The sequence below is a fragment of the Austrofundulus limnaeus genome, unplaced genomic scaffold (assembly GCF_001266775.1).
Source record: "Austrofundulus limnaeus strain Quisiro unplaced genomic scaffold, Austrofundulus_limnaeus-1.0 Scaffold1344, whole genome shotgun sequence".
Lineage (NCBI taxonomy): Eukaryota > Metazoa > Chordata > Actinopteri > Cyprinodontiformes > Rivulidae > Austrofundulus > Austrofundulus limnaeus.
Genome location: NW_013953746.1, coordinates 31,073 through 51,407, shown reverse-complemented (window position 1 = coordinate 51,407; position 20,335 = coordinate 31,073). Strand labels below are relative to the sequence as shown.

Here is a 20,335-nt window from a genome sequence, read left to right as displayed (position 1 = left end):
TATTAACGAAGTTTGTGTACTCAGACCAGTAATATTTGGGTTCACAAGTTTTTGCCATGGATATTTTGTGGGTCAGAAGATAAAAAGTTTGGGAACCACTGTTTTAGATTACCATTATTTTATATTGAGAAGAGACAGAGCTGTAACTGCTTTTGTCAAAACTTACAAAAATAAAATTGACATGGCATGCAGCTTTTTAAATCTCAGTTTGTGTTTGGGATGACTCTTGGCTACAAACACATCAAATTGTACCTTTTTTAATCTGTACACCTGCCTGGGTCGACCATTTTTGTTTTTCTAAATTCTAATTGCCTGCGACAGCCATCTTGAGTTGACATCAAAAGGTGATCAGATGTACCATTAAAATCTGTTCTGTGTCATAAGATATTCTAACACACAAACAAAAGCACCAGCTACCATTTTTTAAAAATGTATTTCTAAATYTGTGAAATGAAATGTTCAACAAATATTTTGTTAATTCTTATCTTATGGTCACCAGTTATTTAAAAAATAAATAAATTCCACAGATGGTGGGTCACATTTTTTTGTCTGTGACTCTATTCTGCAAACATTCCTCCCATCAGGAGACCTGCCAAAATAAAATGACTCAGCCTGTTGAAACGATACATGATTTAAATGTAACAGATTAGTTTCCTTTGGATAGAGTGCCGTGGACCTCATCCTGTCCGTAAGGGTGGTTCAAATGTTTKACGTTATTAAGTGACTGTTCATGTTGACCGCCTGCTGCAGACTCTACTTCTCCCTTTGGTAAACATAAACTCCACTGCAGTTTAATTAATAACAGTGCATAAATGTTATATATTAAGCAATTCTATTTTTGGCTGCACACCAGAACAGTCCTGACAATCGACCACAAGCAGTGAACTTGTGAAGGACATTATTGGAAAGACTGCTAAAGGTGCAGTTGTGCCAGGGGAAAATCAAGCATGATCACATCATTTAGAGAAATCTGAGAGTTTTCAAATACAGATTCCATGCATTGTGAGATTTGTCTCAAAATAATTGAAGGGAAAAACAGCTTGCATGCWGTACATTTTGACTGTTGCATAAATAGACTTGACAGCAGCATGCTGGAGTTTTACACATTTAATGCAAAATAATTTGACCACATGAAATAAATCAGGAAAATGTTGTACGGTCAGGTTTACAGGCCTCACTCTTGACTCGTTCACATCTGATTAAGTGAAAAATGTTCATGCCCATTTTTCATCGCAATATATGCAATCTCAAGTAGTTTCTGCTGCTTTTAACGGGTGTGTTTTGTTTGTCTGTGCAGGCAGGGCATGTTAGCTCTGGGTGGTTACCTTCTTTTTGTGAATGCCACTTCATTTGTGCACACACGCAGCATCATATTCCCATCTTTAATCTGCGTACAGATATGTTGACAGACTGTAAATGTTGGAGCATGCTTTTCGTCCAATTAAATCAGGAAACCAGCGGAAAATGGTCCCTTGTTCAACAGTGTGCTCATATTTTAAAGATTTAACAAATGTCATCTGTTCTGGTTTGTGTTTTTAGATTTCTTGGGTCCACCAAAATCCCCCTGAGAGACCTTGCTTCGGGTCAAGTGAAATCTTTGCCTTTTAAAAATGTTCCTTTGGTCGATGAAAGTGGACAGAATATTGGCGTAAGTCTAGTTAACTGAAACAATTTTTTTTAAAAAAAGAAAAAGCTTTCTGAAGAAAAGCAATGATTTCATTCTAGGCTACAATCAATCTTGTGGTTGCCTATGACCCACCAGCCAGTGCCTTACCAAACCCCAATGACCCGCAAGGTGGAGATGCTACAGTTGATGCTGGTATGTTTATAAAGAACTACTGTACATGTGACATTTACTGATCATGTTGAATGTAACTCACATTATTAATTACCGATGAACTTGTCTTTCTGGTGGTTAGGAGGAGGAGGAGGTGGTGGGGAAGAAGGAGGCGAGACTCTACTTGATGGGGCTCAAAGTGGCTCCTCAGGAACCGCCACAGCCTCTGGTCAGCCGGGTCTCCGCCAGAAGCTGGCCAGAGCACAGAGTCGCCACAGACTCGTAAACAAACCTCAGGACTTTCAGGTCAGTCTTTATTTTTATTTTATTTTACCGTAGTTTAACCAGGCAAATCCCGCTGAGATTGCAGATCTTTCTCAAGGGAGGCCTGGGCCTGACTGCAACCTAATGRACATGTTTCTAGGATATTTATTTTAATTTAATATTTATATTACTTCATTTATAGTTCCTCTGGTGGGCAAAAACAGTGATTTCTGCCTTCAAATAATTTCAGATGCTACAGGGGGCTTTTATTTTGAAAACTACAGTGTCAGATGACTTCCTCTGGTTGTTTGACATCCTTACAAAAAATAAAAAAATGTTAAGGCTTTTAAGGAATTTCAGGCTGCTTTAAATATAAAATGCAAATGTTTATTCAAGAACTTTGTCCAATCCTTTTAAACAGTTTGTCTTTCATTGTCACTTATTTAATCTGATCGTTTTAACAGGGACACAAAGGTTTTACAAACTGTGCAGCTTCAGTTTGACATGACAGTTTACACATTGATCTAAAAATACAAAATGTTTGGATGCATTTTGTTTTTATTTCACTGTGTTTTAGCCATGACACAAAGCTAATTACATTTCAATGTAGTTGTGTAATAATAAACAGAGGTGAAATTTTAAGGTTAAAAAAAATCAATGAATTAAAACGGACTATACGGCTATAAAAGAGACAAATGTGCTTGAAATTATTAATGCTTTCCTCCAAATAATAGCATGTAACTGTCACTTGCATCATAATGATCTTGTAGTTAAAAAAAATGCTGCTAGCAGTATTGCACTTAAAAGTACAGTTTTCCAAAACTTCAAATTAAAACTTGAAGTATTTATCAGGACATTCAACGGGAACACTTTTTTCCAAAGGGTTTGCTACAAAATGTGTTGTGAGAACATCTGGACACAGAAAGGTGAAAACCTTTAGGACTGCAAATGAGCTGCTTCTGTAAAAAAAAACAAAAAACAAAGATCTGCAGGAGGGAGGCACAGGAAATGGACATCAGGAGTCTGGTGTAAAGTGATTTTCTTTACTGAAACCTCTTTTTTTTAGATTGAGGMAAATCCCCTGGAGAAGACGAGGTTAGTACTGGCATGATTGTTGTGCCAACATCAAAGCATTTGGATAAAACCCATGTGTGTGCTTACTGACAAACGTACTTTCCAGCATGATGACGCACCGTGTCTCAGGACGACTGGCTCAAAGCTCAGAACTTTAATATTTTGGACTTATGGACAACAAACTATCAGGTTTATAAGCAAAGGATAGAATAGTGTTAGCAGCTGATCATAAACAAGACAAGAATGAGCCGCCATCAGAGAGGATTAGGGCCAGAAATGTTTTTAAACTTTTAGTAAGTCASAAAAATGAAAATCTAAATGTGTTGAAGCCCCAAAACACATTTGTTTCTGACAAAATGCTTGACTGTAGACAGGATAAATGGCTTTTTGAAGGGATCTGGATCTTGAGGAGCCGTTTGTTTCATAGAGCCGTTCAAACGAAACGTTTGATTTCAAACAAGTTCCGTCATCACGTAGGGAAATATGCCATCATGTTAAATAGGTGGAACAATGTGTTTTGTTAAGCAGAAACCTCTTTCCCCTTGAGCTTCTGTACTCCACAGCGCCCATGACTCGATTCCTATCGTTGGTTGTAAAAAGCCGTTCAAAAGATTCGGATCATTCGTGAATTTTGCATCTCTACTGCAGACAAAGTCATCCTCTATAAAACATCAGAGGTGTTGCTTCCTCCCCATGGTCATGGAGAGTGGGAGATGTTTGCATTTAATTACAAGTGAACTCCATTCCCTGTCTTAATAAAAAAAAAATCAATACATTTTGATGTCTTGCCAAATAAGCACTTGCTGTGGAAATGATTCTTTTCYGTGCATTTAAACCTGCAGACTTTAAAGATGATTATATGAAAGACAAGAAACTTAAGATTCTTTCTTTCCTTTTATTCAGTTATCATTAAGTGTGATTATTTTTGTGGTAAAATTCAGAAACCCTTTGTCTCAGAAACTAGTTTTGCTGTCTTAGAATTATCTTTTTGCATAATTTACAAGAACACAAATCTTCTGACCYTTTCATCAAGAAGTGAACTTTTGCTTATCAAAAAATAGACTTTTGATAATATGTGGTGTAATTTTTAAAAAAATTTGATGCGTGTGTCCAGTAAATAACACTGTAAATCCCTAAAGACTTTTCTTATTTTTTGGGCTTTACTTACAGAAGCAAGTTGTGAGCTGCATTAATGAAAACGATTTATCCTCTAAAGATAACTAATATAACTTTGTTGTTGTTTTATTAATGGTATTTTTTAGATTCGTGTTCGAATCATCGAGGCCCGTCAGCTGTCCGGTAACAACGTCAAACCTGTGGTGAAGGTCAGTGTGGGCGGAGAGACCCACAGGACAAGAATCAAGAAGGGAAACAATCCTTTTTTTGATGAGGTAATGCCATCTAKAGACACAAGCAAAAAAAACATTTCAGACGTCATTCTGAACGTATGAAGCATGTATTTATTTTACAGATGTTCTTCTATAATGTCCACATGCTGCCAACAGATTTGTTTGAGCAGAACATCAGTTTCCGGGTAAGACTGGTGCATGTAAATGTAGTGGTTTTCTGTGTTTGTTAGCTCTGGTAGTAAGTTTGACTTGTTTTACCCTTTTTCATTTTCAGGTATACAACTCATATTCATTGAGAGCTGACAGTCTTATGGGTGAATTTAAGGTAAATGGTTCAATTTCCACCAAACTGAAATATTTAAAAGAAGGGTGTCTGATGTTCATCTGTTGTTGTTGTTTATTCACACAGCTGGATGTGGGTTTTGTCTATGATGAACCAGGTAAGCTTTGCATCAAGAGTCATTTCCTTTTGCTCAATACACAAGTTACCAGCATATAGAGCAGGGACGGTCAATTCTGGTCCTCGAGGTCCTCAGCCCTGCACGTTTTACTTGTTTCTCTTCTCCAACACACCTGATTTGAATGAATGGATGATTTTGAGGCTTCTGCAGAACTTGAAAGAGGTTATTCACTGACTGAATCAGGTGTGTTAGAGAAGGGGGGGGGGCATGCAGGGCTGTGGACCTCGAGGGCCATAATTGATTACCTCTGATATAGGGATTCAACAAGAGGCCCAGTCAATATTTGTGTTTGACTGATTCAGCATTTCTATAACTGATAAAAAGACGTTATTCACTATTTTTTTATATTTTAGAATGATTTTTTTCTTTGTTTGCTTTTATAAAGTTTGACTCAATGACAAACCAACAGACTGGCTGACTTGTTTAAAGTTTTGATTAGGAATTTTTTATTTATTTAATATATTTTTTGCATTTTATTGACTTATTTTCTTTAGATATAAATATTTATATTGCAATATACAGTATACATCGCCATGAAAGGAAAGATGCACTGTATCAGGTTACAGCTTTAGGTGCCTATTTCCACCTGTAGTCCCTCTTCTTCACTGGTTCCCTTTTGAATGATTTAATTGTCTTTTGCAAGCAGGTATTAAAATTTGGAAGCTATAAAGCCATAAATACATAAATTTACAATAGTCAATAGTCATGACAAAAAAAATAAATCAAAACATGGCTGCCACAGAGTAAACATGGTGTAGAATAAATGCTAGTTTCCATAGGAGTACATGTTTCTCTCAGGGAGTAATGGGGACAAAACACTATAACTTTAAGACATCTTACACCAACTTATATACATTTTGTCCAACACTAAAGATGTCTCAGCTGAAGATGCAATTTAAAAAAGTCTACTGAAAACCTCTTTCAAATGTGTACATACTGTATTGCTAACGAGCTGAACTAAAGAGTAATTTATTCAAAAAGTTCCAAAAGTCATTTAAAAAACATAGTTGACATTGAGTAATGCTTATTCCTTTTTAGCTAATAGCTGTCACTTAGTTTTTTGTTACTTAACAGCAGTTAGCTAACCAGCTACAAAAACATTTGTGGTGTTTTGTTGAAAACTTAGTGCAACAGGCAAATAATAATTAAAGAGAAAACTGACATGCATTAGATTCAAGTTGGGACTTTATAAATGTATTAAGTTTTCTAACAAAATGTGATTATTTTTTCCAAATTTTTTTCAGTATTTTTTATTAGTAGACATTATGTGTGGGTGCTTTTTTGTGTCTTTTTAATTAGATAATCATTAAATATATTTGGTTCAATTTCAGCCCACTGCGTTATGAGGAAGTGGCTCTTGTTAAACGACCCGGATGACTCCAGCTCTGGAGCTAAAGGCTACCTCAAAGTCAGCCTCTTCGTCGTTGGGACAGGAGATGAGCCTCCGGTACGACTACAGCTTTTCCTTCATTTATGCTGATGCTGCATTTTGTTCCCTCTCTTAAATACGCTGGATTTGTTTCTTATTCAATCTTTTTATAGGTGGAAAAGAGGGAGTCTAATGATGACCAGGATGACATCGAGAGCAATCTGCTGCTGCCAGCAGGTGTAACARTGCGGTGGGCAACTCTATCACTAAAGGTCTTCAGAGCTGAGGACATTCCACAGAGTAGGAAAAGACTTTTCAGTTTTCAGATTATGACTGTAAATCCGGTGAACTGCCATTTCCCTCACTGTCGTCTCTTTTCAGTGGACGACGCATTTGTTCAAASTTTAAAAGGGATTTTTGGAGGAGATGAAAGCAAGAAGAACCTGGTGGATCCGTTTCTAGAAGCTCGATTTGCTGGCAAAAAGGTTGCAGCTCCTTTCACTTGACAAAAATGCAACTTTTCGATATTGCAACAATGTAGTGAGAAAGCTGATGCAGTTTTTTCCCCTCTCTCTCTCTCTCTCCAGTTGTGCACTCAGATCATTGAGAAGAATGCAAATCCAGAGTGGAATCAAGTTTTGAACCTCCAAGTCAAAGTAATAAGCCTTGATTGTAAAGCTGCAGTGACAAATCTGTTTTTATTGTTTTAATTGTTTGTTGTTTGACACATTTCTTGTATTTACTATAGTTCCCATCCATGTGTGAGCGTGTCAAATTGACAGTCTTCGATTGGTAAATCACTATTTATTTTTTTTATGTTGAGGATATAGCTGCGTTATGGAGTCATTTACATTGAGAAAATCCACCACAGTTTTTCTGCATGATTCTTTGTGTGTGCACATCACTGCCTAACACTAACCACGCACAAGTGACATGGCACAGTGACTCAAACCATGGCAGCCCCGCCCTTTCCCTTTAATAACATACTCTGTTGGCACAGTGGTATGATTTTCATCACTGTCTGTATTTCTGAACATGAGCGGTCAGATAGCACTGGCTCAGGAAGACCAGAGGGAAGTAAGGGCAAGAGGAAAATGTTAGGCAAATGTTGATAACAGTTAAATCTGAAGCCAACAGACTTCCTATCAAACTAAAAGCAACAAAAAAGGAGACTATTGTTGCATATAATGGACCTCTTGTGTTGTCACAAGAAATGTTTTAGTGATTTACTTTTCACAATATTTTTACATGCCAGCAAGGTTGGTTTCAGGAGTGCAGGGCTGTGGTTAAAGAAAATCTGTGTGGTTTCAGGGATCGTCTTACAGGAAATGATGCTGTTGGCACCACATACCTGAACCTGGCCCAGATAGCCTCCTCTGGTGGAGAAGTGGAAGGTAAAATGTTTTTAAATTGGCTATAAATCYAGTACAATTTAGTGTAGAATTTATGTGAAAAGTTCAGAGCAAAGGTTTCAGTTTGTCTGTGTAATTTCTAAAAGGTGCAACGTCTTATTTTTTTCCCTTTTTTGAAATAGAAGAACATGCCAGAAATGCGGAAATATCGCCATATGAAGGTTCACCCGAGCTCCTTTTTTTTGCTCTGTTTTGCATGCGATGTAACACATTATAAACATGCTGTGCATGCTGAAATTCCAAATTCCATTTGTTTGTTTTTAATACAGCCCCACTTTGTCCTGTTTTGACAAGATTTAAATGTTTAACTTACATCACTTGTGCCGTCGTCATCGCTTTCACCCGCTTTTCTCAACATTAACAAAGTCCTCATAAATACAGCAAGCTTGAATGARAGCTTTCCATTAAATATGTTGATGAAAAGTTTAACTCTGCATCATCCCTCCAGCTACCTCGGGGGAATCTGAGGTGGGATTCCTGCCTGTGTTTGGACCCTGCTATATTAACCTTTATGGAAGCCCCAGAGAGTTCAGCGGCCTGCCAGACCCCTATGAGAARCTGAATTTTGGCGAGGTAGTCTAACCTGATAATTATCTTATATTATCATCTTCAACTGCTTTTCTTAGGGGGTGGGGTTTTGTTTTTGGATTTAAGTCAATSTTTTGTTTCTGTACAGGGAGAAGGCGTGGCCTACAGGGGCAGGATTCTGGTGGAGCTGTCCACTAAGTTAGAGGGGAAAGTAGACAAAACTGTAGAAACTATCCCCAGTGATGACATCCTGGTGGTGCAGGTACAGTGACTTTTAATCCAAGARTGGGATTCCTAGATGAAGGCTTAATTTTAGGTAATAAGGTAAAACTAGACTTGAGAAGGTCTTCGTTTTCTCCCCTCTTTCAGAAGTACCAACGGAGGAGGAAATACTGCCTGTGTGCAGTTTTCCACAGCGCTTCCATGATCCAGGAGCCCGGCGAACCAATCCAGTTTGAGGTCAGCATTGGTAATTATGGCAACAAACTGGACACCACGTGCAAACCCCTGGCCTCCACCACTCAGTACAGCTGTGCTGTTTTTGATGGTGAGTAATGAGATCAGTGTTTTAAAAATGCCCTTGAACAGATCTTCGCTTTAACTAGTTGCGTGTTCCAGGTAACCAGTATTACTACCTGCCCTGGGCAAACACTAAGCCGGTGGTTGTGGTTACGTCATTCTGGGAAGACATCAGCCACCGCCTGAATTCTGTCAACATTATCCTCTACATCACTCACCGCCTGGTAAAACTGCACTGCTATCACTTGTAATCCTAAAAACGACTGTAGTGCATCGTTAGCGTCTGCTGCAGGCTTGTTATACTTCATACTTGTGTCTGAATGAGAAGTTGCCAGATGCAATCGTAACCCTCAGTCTTGTTTTGTTTGCTTTTCGTTTTTAGCAATCAAACCTGAAGGCATTTAAAACTGCCATGTTGGCAAAAGTCTCTGACAACCAACTTGCAGAGGTGTGGCTGAAGTTGCTCAATATGCTGATTGAAGACCTGGAAAGGTAAATGAAGGAAGTGTCGCTGAGCTGTTTAGCATCGTTTCTGTTGCTTATGGCTTTACGTGGTAGAGCAGGGGTCACCAACCTTTTTGAGACTGGGAGGGCTACTTCAGTCAAGCAGTGTAACACAACGGCCTACTTGTTTGATGCSAACATAAATTTACACAACAATAATTTACRATGGCAGGTATTGTTAAAGCTCTTGCTGGACACAAATTGCCGACCTTGAATTTGACAAATCATAATCTCTCCTTTGTTTAGCGCTCAATTTGTGTTGGGGGTATTCTCAGCTACTGCTGCACCAAATTTTTACCTCAGTATTCAACAAGTATACTGATCTTTAGCCATTTGTTTTTGTATGGGATCAGTTGGCTCTACACGCACAAGGAACAATTCCTTTGAGAGTTTTAGTATAATGTCTAGTAGTTCACAATATATTTTGCCAACACAGACACAGGCAAAATTATCATCTCCCATGATCTTTAAATGGTGCCAATGGTGTTTTTAATTTTGACCACAGTAAGATTGTGTGTTTTCCTTGTTTTACCCTTAAGTTTTCCAACACCTAAGCTGGAGGGCTGCTCCAATCTGACGACTTTGGACATCCAAATCAAGAAACTGCGAGACAGCGCTTTGACCTCTATCATGGAATCAGCCAGGAGGATGAGAGAAGAGGCCAGAGAGATCCCAGACACGCTGTCGGACATTGAAAGCTGGGTGGAGAAACTCCAACAGCTGGCTGAAGAGGTACAAACATATATCAGATCATTATTAACAGATCATTGAAGACTTTTTCAGTGAAAGAAATGTTATGTTTATGGCAGGATGCACTTTTTATTTAAATGAGAATATCCTCACTTTTCCCAGCCTCAGAACAGCATGCCTGACGTGATCATCTGGATGCTTCGCGGTGAGAAAAGGGTGGCCTACAGTCGTGTTCCAGCTCACCAGATTCTGTTCTCCACATACAGTGAGCAGGCCTGTGGGCAACACTGTGGCAAGACTCAGACCATCTTTTTACAGGTAAAAACAAAACAAAACAAAAATCACAGGAAAGGAAAGACTTTTAGAAGTGCATTAGATTCTTCTTCACAATGCGTCTTGAACCCCACAGTACCCCATGGACAAGACCAAAGGCTTGAAGGTGCCAGTTCTGATCAGAGTCAACATGTGGCTCGGCCTCTCTGCACATGAGAAAAAGTTCAACGCTTTCTCTGAGGGAACCTTCAGTGTGTTTGCTGAGCTYGTAAATCACTTTCTCACCAAACGAATAATACTAACATTTGTATTCACAAAGTTTTATGGTGATACTGACATAAAATAAATGTTTACTATTCAGTTAACTCACATTAGTATCAACCTCTTACAGTACGAGAACCAGGCAAAAGTCTTTGGAAAGTGGGGGACCACAGGTCTGGTGGGACGCCACAAATTCTCAGATGTGACGGGRAAACTGAAGCTGAAGCAGGAGTATTTCATACCACCCAGAGGATGGGAGTGGGAGTCTGACTGGTTCATCGACCCAGAGAAAGCGTGAGTGTAARTGGATATAATCAGCTGTCATCTGAAGAAAAAGACAGACCAAATGAGYACAAAGTTTAGATTTTTACACTCATTGCACTGAGTAGTGCCTCCCACCCACTGCTGAAACAGCTTTAAGGGCTCTGTGTTTTTTTCCGTTTACATTTTTCTCATTCCATTGACCAAGTTTTAATGTCTGTAATGGACTGTTTGAGTCAGCTGGAATTTCTTTTTTTACTCAGTAATCCATATCTGTCAGCTTAAGAATAATCTATCTTTGCACTCCCTGCACTGGACTTAGGTCGTCTAAGCACAGGTTTGCTATCCATCATTCTTAAAACACTTTTTGTTTTTGTTTCCCAACCAGTAACTAGTGTAGATCAATCTGCTCAGGCAACAAATGTAGAAGGAAAAGCTGAATAAGGATAAAAAAAATCCAAAAAACAAGAAATAGGCTAATTTTACAACCAAAAATAAATAAATGAATAAAAAAGACACGTACCACAATGTCCCATCTTTTTTGGAATTGTGGTTGTTTATTAATTGGTTTCTTCAAGAAATCATAAAGAGAAAAATTTAAAGCGTAATAAGAAGGCTTGTTTTGACTGCTTGATTTTACTATGTGTAGAGTTTATGAACATGCAAACGCTTCTATCTCCGTCATCGTATATTTGTTTTACACCAATAGAGGGACACAGAACTGTGATCAAAGTGAATGTTATTTATTGTCTCCTTTAGTTGCTTCAAGTTTTTTGGACTTTGTTTCAGGCTCCTAACCGAGGCAGATGCAGGACACACTGAATTTATGGACGAGGTTTTCCAGAACGAGAGCCGTTTCCCCGGCGGAGAGTGGAAGGCCGCCTCTGAGCCGTTCACTGACGTGGTGAGACCAGCAGGCAGCGATGTTGCAAATGATCAGACGCAATCAAGATCTTCTTGTCTCTGATAAACAGAAATACACACCCYTTTTGAGTAGTAAATGGATCTGAACAGTTTGCCTTTTATGTGCGAGGAACAAGAATGCATATCTGTTTGATTTTAATATTACACAGAATGGAGAGAAGAGTCGTAACCCGACAGAGTTTGACTGTCCTCCAGGTTGGACATGGCAGGATGACTGGACAGTGGATGTCAACAGAGCTGTGGACGATCAAGGTGCAAAATTCAATGAACAGCTGAAAGTTGCCTCATGTGCTGTAGTTCCATAAGTCTTCTTCCAGACTCCAATAAATTTAGGACTAACTGTCCCTTTGTCTCTGTGTGGTTGCTCTCTAAAGGCTGGGAGTACGGCGTGACCATCCCTCCAGATGACAAGCCTCGATCCTGGGTGCCTGCAGAGAAGGTGTACCATGTCCACCGCAGGAGGAGGCTGGTTCGACCCCGGAAGAGAGCTCCTGGAGGGGCAACCATTGAGGTTGGCACATACTCTCATTTTATAATAAGTAATTATTTCTTTGAGTAATTCACTCAAAGAGCCCATATTTTGTTGATTTTTTTTAATTTATTCACAGTTCCATTAAATGACATTAAATGTTTATTTTTTACACTCAGAGGAAAGATCGGGGTGACCCAGAGGGCTGGGAGTTCTCCTCCCTCATTGGCTGGAAGTTCCACAGAAACGAACGTTCCTCAGACACGTTTCGTCGAAGGCGCTGGAGGCGAAAGATGGCGCCCGAAGATCGCCTGGGAGCATGTGCCATCTTCCAGCTGGAGGGGGCACTGGTGAGTAAAATGAACAAAAACTGTCCAAATCTGGYTGTGCTCTCACAAAGCACTCAGCTCTTTCTGGTTTGTAAATAGAATTCAGAGTCGAGCATTTCTTGGTAGATGGGGAAGAAATGTCTTAGTGGCAGGAACTGACTGAGCTCAGTGAGCCGCTGAAGATTTGCAAATATTTTAAACACATCCACATTCTCAGCATTAGGTTTCTGTGGTCTGCAGGGTATTGATACAGAGGAGAAAGAAAAGGTCGATGCCACCAAGTTGTTTGGGGCCAACACGCCCACGGTGTCCTGCTCCTTTGACAGTGAGTACCACAAAGTGGACGCTGATGGAATTTAATTTTGCTCAGTATTAATTATTTTCCTTTTGTAGGATCATATGTGTACCACCTTCGTGTGTACGTCTATCAGGCAAGGAACCTGAGGTCTATGGACAAAGATAGTTTTTCTGGTATGATTTTTACCTGCTTAAAACCAACAAAAAGCTTAGCTTTTAACATAAATTCTAAAATTTTCAGTGAAAATTTGTTTACAGTTGATTAACTTTTCATCTGTTACAGATCCATATGCACACGTCTCCTTCCTTCATCTTAGTAAGACAACAGAGAAGCTCAAAGCAACACTGAACCCAACTTGGGACCAAACTCTGATTTTCAATGACATTGAGATTTATGGAGACCCCCAGAGCCTTGCCAATGGTCCCCCCGATGTGGTGCTGGAGTTCTACGACAGTGACCAAGTGGTAGGCTGTGGAAGATTAATGAATAAATATAGATCAGTAATCATGTTTTTAGTATGTGATGGTGTACAGTACTTCTCTGTAAGAACATCCCCTCAGCTTGTGAATGTTGTTCTTTATATTCTTTTATAAGTGATGTATTCTACCCAACCAAACACGTCAACGAACGCTAAATTTAATTTTACACTTATTTGTTACARAGCCTGGGAAAGGCTGACGAAAATCCCAAGTAGCATGTGATCATCTGTGCAGGGGAAGGATGAAATGCTTGGCCGCAGTGTTTGCAGCCCATTGGTGAAGCTGAATCCTGGTGAGGATGAGACGCCGAGGCTGCTGTGGCGTCCCATCATCCAGAAGGGCCAGAAGGCTGGGGAGGCACTGGTAGCTGCCGAACTCATACTTAAAAGCAAGGTTGGCAGTAAAAGTAAAGAAAGATGTCTTTTTGTTTTTCATAAACTCTGAAGCACTTCACTGAAAAATGTATTGTCCTAATATATACTGTAACTCTAAGTGGATCTCATGTTTTTGTTATTTAGGCACTATTTTGATGGTTAATTGATTATTTTCATACCTAAACACCAGATTAAAAATGGGTTGGTAAAACCAGTGACAGCTGGTGGTGTGATTGAGTGGAATAACATAAATAAATAAATAAATAGAACAAAGAAACTTTTATGAATTTCTTAAACATAGAACTGACAATTTTGACTTGAAATGGAAATTGTAACAAATTCAAAGGATCATCTACACTGGTATCTATAGTGGTATTTGTATTTGTTCTGAGTAATGGAGCATTATATGAGTAGCTACTTGTAAAAATACTTGAAATGTGCCCAAAACTTYTATGGGCATCAAGTCACCACTATCACAATTTGACTCACTTTCAGTAAATGTATTTCAACACTTCTGCTACTCTAGCATATAGGGGGGAGGGTTTTTACAAGAAGTACAGAAATAATGCTGTGGACATCAGTTGCCACCCATCTGCAGGGGTGCCACTAATCTTTGCAGTTCACTGGGTATGTTCAAATACCTTTTTTATATATGAAAACATTGTAAACCTCCTGAAAGTTTGGTGTGGTTTATCCCCTAAGCTTTCTCTAGGTCCCCTGCCTCTCTGGCACTATTTTGTCGTCTCATGACTGCAGTGCATACATGTCAATGACTARGATTATTTTGATAGAACTGTAAGGTGTAGTCTTGTAGGCACAATATGTTTTCCTTCATTATTTAGTCAGAAATTTCATTCAAACCTTTCTGTCTTTGRAGTCAGGTGAGTCAGAACTTCCCCTGCTACCATCAAAGAGAGCTGAGAACCTCTACATGGTTCCTCAGGGCATTCGGCCTGTGGTGCAGCTCACGGCTGTGGAGGTACGCATCAACCTTACATGCTACTTGATCTACATCTAATCTGTTCTGACCAGCTCCTCTGTGTTTGCGCATTATTTTCAGATTCTAACATGGGGTCTGAGGAACATGAAGCCCTTTCAGCTGGCCTCAGTGACTTCCCCTAGCCTTGTGGTGGAGTGTGGGGGTCAGAGAGTGGAGTCGGCGGTCATCAAGAACATGAAAAAGAGCCCCAACTTCCCCAGCTCTGTCCTCTACATCCAAGTGGTAATAAAAGTTTAACAAGCTGCTGGGTTTGTGGTGGAATTAAGCAAAATGTCCAAGAAGGAGGGAGCTATACAGTAGGTACAGGAACTGAACTGAACTGAAGAAATCAACTTGTCTAATAAAGCAGGGGTGTCAAACTCATTTCACAGATGGCCACGTGAGCATTATGGWTGCCCTCAAATGGCCAGTTGTAATTAACGTTGATGTTTTGTGTTTAACTTCAACTACAAACGTCACGCTGTTCATCTCACAGGTATACTGTGCACTGCTAACAAACACCTGAGCTCTATGTGGTATTTTATGCAMAGAAACAGCATTTTAACATGTATTCTTATAAATGCTGAAAAGTAATTTGTACGACTGAATAAATGTGAAATTTTTAAAACTAAAAGTATTAGTTCCATCACATGGTCAATTCTGGGTTTAAAGTGGCATARGCTTATTTTGAGACGTTAATACACCTTTGAGGCTCTCACGCGCCAAATAAAATGCCATGGCGGGCCACATTTGGCCTGCAGGCCTTAAGTTTGACTTGTGAAATTATGTAAGACTATATAATAATCAGAAAGTTGCTATTTGTGAAATCTTGTGATTTTTCTAAAAGTTTAACTTTGTCTTTTACTCTCCATTCAGCTCCTTCCAAAGGATGAGATGTACACCCCTCCCATCGTGCTGAAGGTGATTGACCACCGTCCATTCGGCAGGAAACCGGTGGTGGGTCAGTGCACCATCACATCTCTGGAGGAGTTCAGATGTGACCCGCATGTCATCGTTTCAGAGGGGGCTAGGGCCTCCAAGAGTGAGTGTTGATACTGAAAAACATCTCTATAAATAATTTTGCACTTCTAAAATATATTGTTTTTATTGAACAGTGGCTCTGATGATGGCTTCACCTCCTAAAGATGTCTCTATTACCATTGAAGAGACGAGACCACTGCTTGAAGCTCAGGTACATGCCTTCTGCCACTACCATTAGGTTATATCTGTTCTCTGAAACAAAATTGGGCTTTCAGGTTGAATTTGACAAACCGTGTTGCTCTGGCTTACAGTTTTTGTACAGCGTGTCAGCTGCTGTCAACAGAATGGCTTCCCTTGATTCCTACATTGTATGTATGATTATTTGTTCAAGCTTTTCTAATCCACAAAAACCAATGACACAGACGACTGAGAATCAAGATTTTGAGGCTGTCACCATGGTATTAATCTTCACGGGAGCCATCACAATGAATGTGATTTTACTTCATTCATCTGGAACCATTTTAATGAGCACATTTAATCATTTCAGTCATAGCAAGGGCGTAACATGTGAATCAACCAAAGGACCCCATGGGCAGCAACCTTAACACAAACACTTTGCTCTTAAATTCTCTTTTTCAATTGTGTGTCTAAAAGTAAAGATTTACAGATCTACACAACATGTTGGATGTCCTGTGAAGAGTTAAATAAGACAAATGATAAATTTGTGTAAAATTTGAGGCTTCTGCTAGCAGCATTTTAACTTAGCTTAGCGTGAAGATGACAAATTGGGAAAAGCAACTATAGTTTACCCTTAAATACTATCCTGTTAAGTGTCCCCCCTTTTTTCTGATGAAATACAATTTTTAAAATTACATTTTGTGAATAATGCTAGAATGATGGCTGTTTTTAGTTGAGAGAATTCTGCAAGCAGTGGCACACTCTATCCTTCAAGATGACAACGCTTGCCCCCACACAGTGTGGTTTATTAAGGACTACCTCCAGAATTTGGGAGTGGAGAGGATGAAATGGCCTGCCAGCAGCCCCCACTGAACAAATGTGGAACAGCTTGGGTGTGCTGTTCGTGCCAGAGTGACCAACATGACCCTCGTTGGCTGACTGGTGTGGAATGACATCCCATTCTTTAACCATTGTGTGACCAGCCTGGTGAACAGCATGAGGATGCAGCTGTTGTGGCTTTGAATGGTTCTTCCACAAGCTACTTAGGCCCTTTATTAAATAACTTATTAAATTGCCAATACGACTGTCTTCAAACTGCAGTCATCCAGCCCACCAAACACCAATCAGGTCACTGGCAGGGAAGATTTACTCAGCTCAACTGCTTATCCAACAAATGCATGTTCCTTACAAATGTGGCACCTTTTAAAAAAGAAAATTAACAGGTTTTCCAACAATATAAGATTTATTGCCAAGAAGCATTGTTACAAGAAAGAAATAATCTACCAAACACAAATTTCCTTACATTRGTGCTAAATTTAGAAATATCMGTAGTAAATAAATGTCTTTTACCCATTGTTACGCCCTTGCTTCACAAACTGCAGTGATCACTTCTAACTAACCGCTTTGGTCTCCTGTTATGTGCTTCGGGCACATTTTTACTAATATTTTTGCTTTTTTCCAGATTGTTTTGGTTAATGGTAATTTTTTTAAGACAATGGTCTGAGTTTGAGTGAGCTGAGGAGTTCAGTGGAACTTTTTGTCAGGTTTTTGTAGCTTTTTGTGCATTGGCTTTTTTTGTGGGGCTTGGTTCTGTAGTTTGGACATGGAGTTTGACCTGGATGAGTTTTTGAAGGTGCCCACATTAGAAGTCTTGTGTAGATGCACAACAGATCAGTTGCTGTTAGTGGCCGAGCATTTCAAGTTTGCAGTAAACATGCTAAGAGGAACAATTGAGGCAGAGTTATTAGCAGCACTTGTCACTTTGATATTTTCCTGCTACAATTTTGTCAAAGTCCTCTTGAGTTGCGATCTGGTTTATTGCTCTCAGATGATCGTTTGAAAAACCTTGAGTTGAGTGTCATGAGGACTATATCTGAATGTTCAGTAGCATGTGAGTTTGACTTGTGGTTAGCCATTTCTCTGCATCTAAAATCTTAAGAGTGTTGAGGTCTACCCAATTTTGTTGGATCACTGTGAATGTTGCTGACTGGGTGGAAGCAACTTTGTGTGGTACTAGATGCAGTGCTAGTGATTATTTGTGTGGGTAAGACTCTCATTTTGTGTTGGACATACAGTCATATGAAAACGTTTGGGCACCCTTGTTAATTTTRCTGATTTACCTTTACAAATCATTGATTGTTTGGATTAAAAATATCAATTCAATATATCATATAGGGGACAAACACAGTGATATTTGAGAAGTGAAATGAAATTTATATGATTTACAGAAAATGTGCAACAATTGCTTAAACAAAATTAGGCAGATGCATAAATTTGGGCACTGTTGTCATTTTATTGATTTTCAAAACCTTTAGAACTAATTATTGAAACTCAAATTTGGTTTGGTAAGTTCAGTGACCCTTGACCTCCATACACAGGTGACTCCAATTATGAGAAAGGTGTTTAAGGGGGGCAATAGTAAGTTTTTCTCCTCTTTGCATCTTTTCTGAAGAGTGGCAGCATGGGAGTCTGAAAACAACTTTCAAATGAGCTGAAAACAAAGATTGTTCACCGTCATGGTTTAGGGGAAGGATACAGAAAGCCATCTCAGAGATTTCAGCTTTCAGTCTCCACTGTGAGAAACATTGTGAGAAAATAGAAGACCACAGACACAGTTCAAGTCAAGGATCAAAGTGGCAGACCAAGACAAATCTCCAATAAACAGAAGTGAAGGATGTTGAGAACAGTCAGAGTTAACCCACAGACCAGCACCAAAGACCTACAACATCATCTTGCTGCTGATGGAGTCACTGTGCATCGTTCAACTATTCAGCACACTTTACACAAGGAGATGCTGTATGTGAGAGAGATGCAGAAAAAGCCTTTTCTCTCCCCACATCACAAACAGAGCTGCTTGAGGTTTGCTAAAGCACATTTGGACAAGCCAGCTCCATTTTGGAATAAGGTGCTGTGGACTGATAAAACTAAAATAGAGTTATTTGGGCAGAACACGGGCCGTTATGCATGGAGGAAAAAGAACACAGCACTCCAAGAAAAACACCTGCTACCTACAGTAAAATGTGGGGGTGGTTCCATCATGCTGTGGGGCTGTATGGCCAGTACAGGGACTGGGAATCTTGTTAAAGTTGAAGGACGCATGGATTCCAACCAATATCAGCAGATTCTGGAGACCAGTGTCCAGGAATTAGTGACAAAGCTGAAGCTGCTGAAGCCGGGGCTGCATCTTAACAAGACAACCACCCTAAACACTGCTCAAAATCTACTAAGGCATCCATGCAGAGGAACAAGTACAACATTCTGGAATGACCATCTCAGTCCCCAGACCTGAATATTATTGAAAATCTGTGGTGTCACTTAAAGAGAGCTGTCCATGCTCAGAAACCATCAAACCTGAATGAACTAGAGATGTTTTGTAAAGAATGGTCTAAAATACCTTCAGCCACAATCRAGACTCTCATTATTACTATAGGAAGTGTTTAGAGGCTGTTGTTTCTGTGAAAGGAGGAGCTACTACATATTGAGGTAAAGTTATTTTTTTATGGTGCCCAAATTTATGCACCTGCCTAATTTTGTTTAAGCAATTGTTGCACACTTTCTGTAAATCATCTCAACTTCATTTCACTTCTCAAATATCACTGTGTTTGTCCCTTATATGATTTATTTAGCTGATATTTTTAATCCAAACAATCAATGATTTATAAAGGTAAATCAGGAAAATTAACAAGGGTGCCCAAACTTTTTCATATGACTGTAATGTTGCAGTGGCTTGTGTTTTTAGTAACTTGTGGTTTGGTACCACTTTGTGACRATTTGTGTTGGGGACAACAGACCATGTTTGAATGAAGTTGCTACTTCTGGGTGATGCTTAGTGACTCAAATCCTTTTGGTTTGTGGCTGTTGTGCTCCATCTTGTGTAGATCACACGTTATGTATGTGTGCATTGCAGCAGTGTCAAGATCCTCGTTGGGTGTATACGTGTCTGGGCATGTTTAAACTGCCTTGTGAGAGAAACTAGTTTTACTGCATACAAATCAAAACCATTCTCAACTTGATGACTTCAGTAAACTTTTTTTCTCTGTTTTTCTTCCCTCTATTTTCTCTGAATGGGTTCATGAGCAAATTCTTGTTGACTATCAATCCCTTTTAAGTGTCTCTGGGTGGGGGTGTTATGTGCTTCGGGCACATTTTTACTAATATTTCTGCTTTTTTCCAGATTGTTTTAGTTAATAGTTGGGTTATTTTTCCTTTGGGTTTTTTTAGAGGAAATATTGTATTTTTAGAATTAGTTACTTTTTGTAATTAAAACATTTTATTCCCTGAAGGCTCTGATTGATAAGCTGCGCTGCCTGCCTATAAATAGGGCTGGTCTGTAAGCACTTTCATTTTGGCTTCTCCTTCCTCCTCTGCTCACCTTTAGTTGGTGCTGATTGCACTCAACTGGTTGCAGGTGAGACTGGCTGCAGGCCTTGGCCCTCTGCCTCAGCCTTCCTCAGCCTGCCATGAGTTTTTGACTTTTTTTGAGCCTTATGACCCCCGCATGCTAAGCGTAAGCGGGAGTCATATTGTTTTCGTACTGTTTATTTTTTTCTTTTTTCAGTGATTTTTGGTCAACCGTAGCACAA

General features: G+C 39.4%; 1 protein-coding gene across 5 annotated transcripts in view; it reads left to right on the top strand.

Moving 5' to 3' along the window:
• Positions 1–20,335, top strand: part of LOC106535031 (myoferlin) — a 32,204-nt gene that overhangs the window by 4,885 nt on the left and 6,984 nt on the right. For 2 of the 5 annotated variants that reach the window (XM_014031897.1, XM_014031899.1), the window contains exons 4-39: positions 1,540–1,648; positions 1,726–1,819; positions 1,920–2,083; positions 4,378–4,506; positions 4,587–4,649; positions 4,739–4,789; positions 4,874–4,904; positions 6,257–6,372; positions 6,468–6,594; positions 6,676–6,779; positions 6,882–6,950; positions 7,043–7,086; positions 7,606–7,688; positions 7,829–7,867; positions 8,155–8,279; positions 8,383–8,496; positions 8,604–8,781; positions 8,853–8,977; positions 9,136–9,245; positions 9,797–9,989; positions 10,110–10,265; positions 10,357–10,488; positions 10,612–10,775; positions 11,532–11,646; positions 11,816–11,918; positions 12,041–12,177; positions 12,315–12,485; positions 12,705–12,789; positions 12,858–12,935; positions 13,045–13,226; positions 13,476–13,634; positions 14,493–14,594; positions 14,676–14,837; positions 15,471–15,636; positions 15,710–15,786; positions 15,887–15,943. In XM_014031897.1, coding sequence (XP_013887351.1) covers positions 1,540–1,648; positions 1,726–1,819; positions 1,920–2,083; positions 4,378–4,506; positions 4,587–4,649; positions 4,739–4,789; positions 4,874–4,904; positions 6,257–6,372; positions 6,468–6,594; positions 6,676–6,779; positions 6,882–6,950; positions 7,043–7,086; positions 7,606–7,688; positions 7,829–7,867; positions 8,155–8,279; positions 8,383–8,496; positions 8,604–8,781; positions 8,853–8,977; positions 9,136–9,245; positions 9,797–9,989; positions 10,110–10,265; positions 10,357–10,488; positions 10,612–10,775; positions 11,532–11,646; positions 11,816–11,918; positions 12,041–12,177; positions 12,315–12,485; positions 12,705–12,789; positions 12,858–12,935; positions 13,045–13,226; positions 13,476–13,634; positions 14,493–14,594; positions 14,676–14,837; positions 15,471–15,636; positions 15,710–15,786; positions 15,887–15,943 — 4,114 coding nt within the window. The remainder of the gene's footprint in view (positions 1–1,539; positions 1,649–1,725; positions 1,820–1,919; positions 2,084–4,377; positions 4,507–4,586; positions 4,650–4,738; positions 4,790–4,873; positions 4,905–6,256; positions 6,373–6,467; positions 6,595–6,675; positions 6,780–6,881; positions 6,951–7,042; positions 7,087–7,605; positions 7,689–7,828; positions 7,868–8,154; positions 8,280–8,382; positions 8,497–8,603; positions 8,782–8,852; positions 8,978–9,135; positions 9,246–9,796; positions 9,990–10,109; positions 10,266–10,356; positions 10,489–10,611; positions 10,776–11,531; positions 11,647–11,815; positions 11,919–12,040; positions 12,178–12,314; positions 12,486–12,704; positions 12,790–12,857; positions 12,936–13,044; positions 13,227–13,475; positions 13,635–14,492; positions 14,595–14,675; positions 14,838–15,470; positions 15,637–15,709; positions 15,787–15,886; positions 15,944–20,335) is intronic. The other 3 variants (XM_014031900.1, XM_014031898.1, XM_014031901.1) reach the window with 3 other exon arrangements.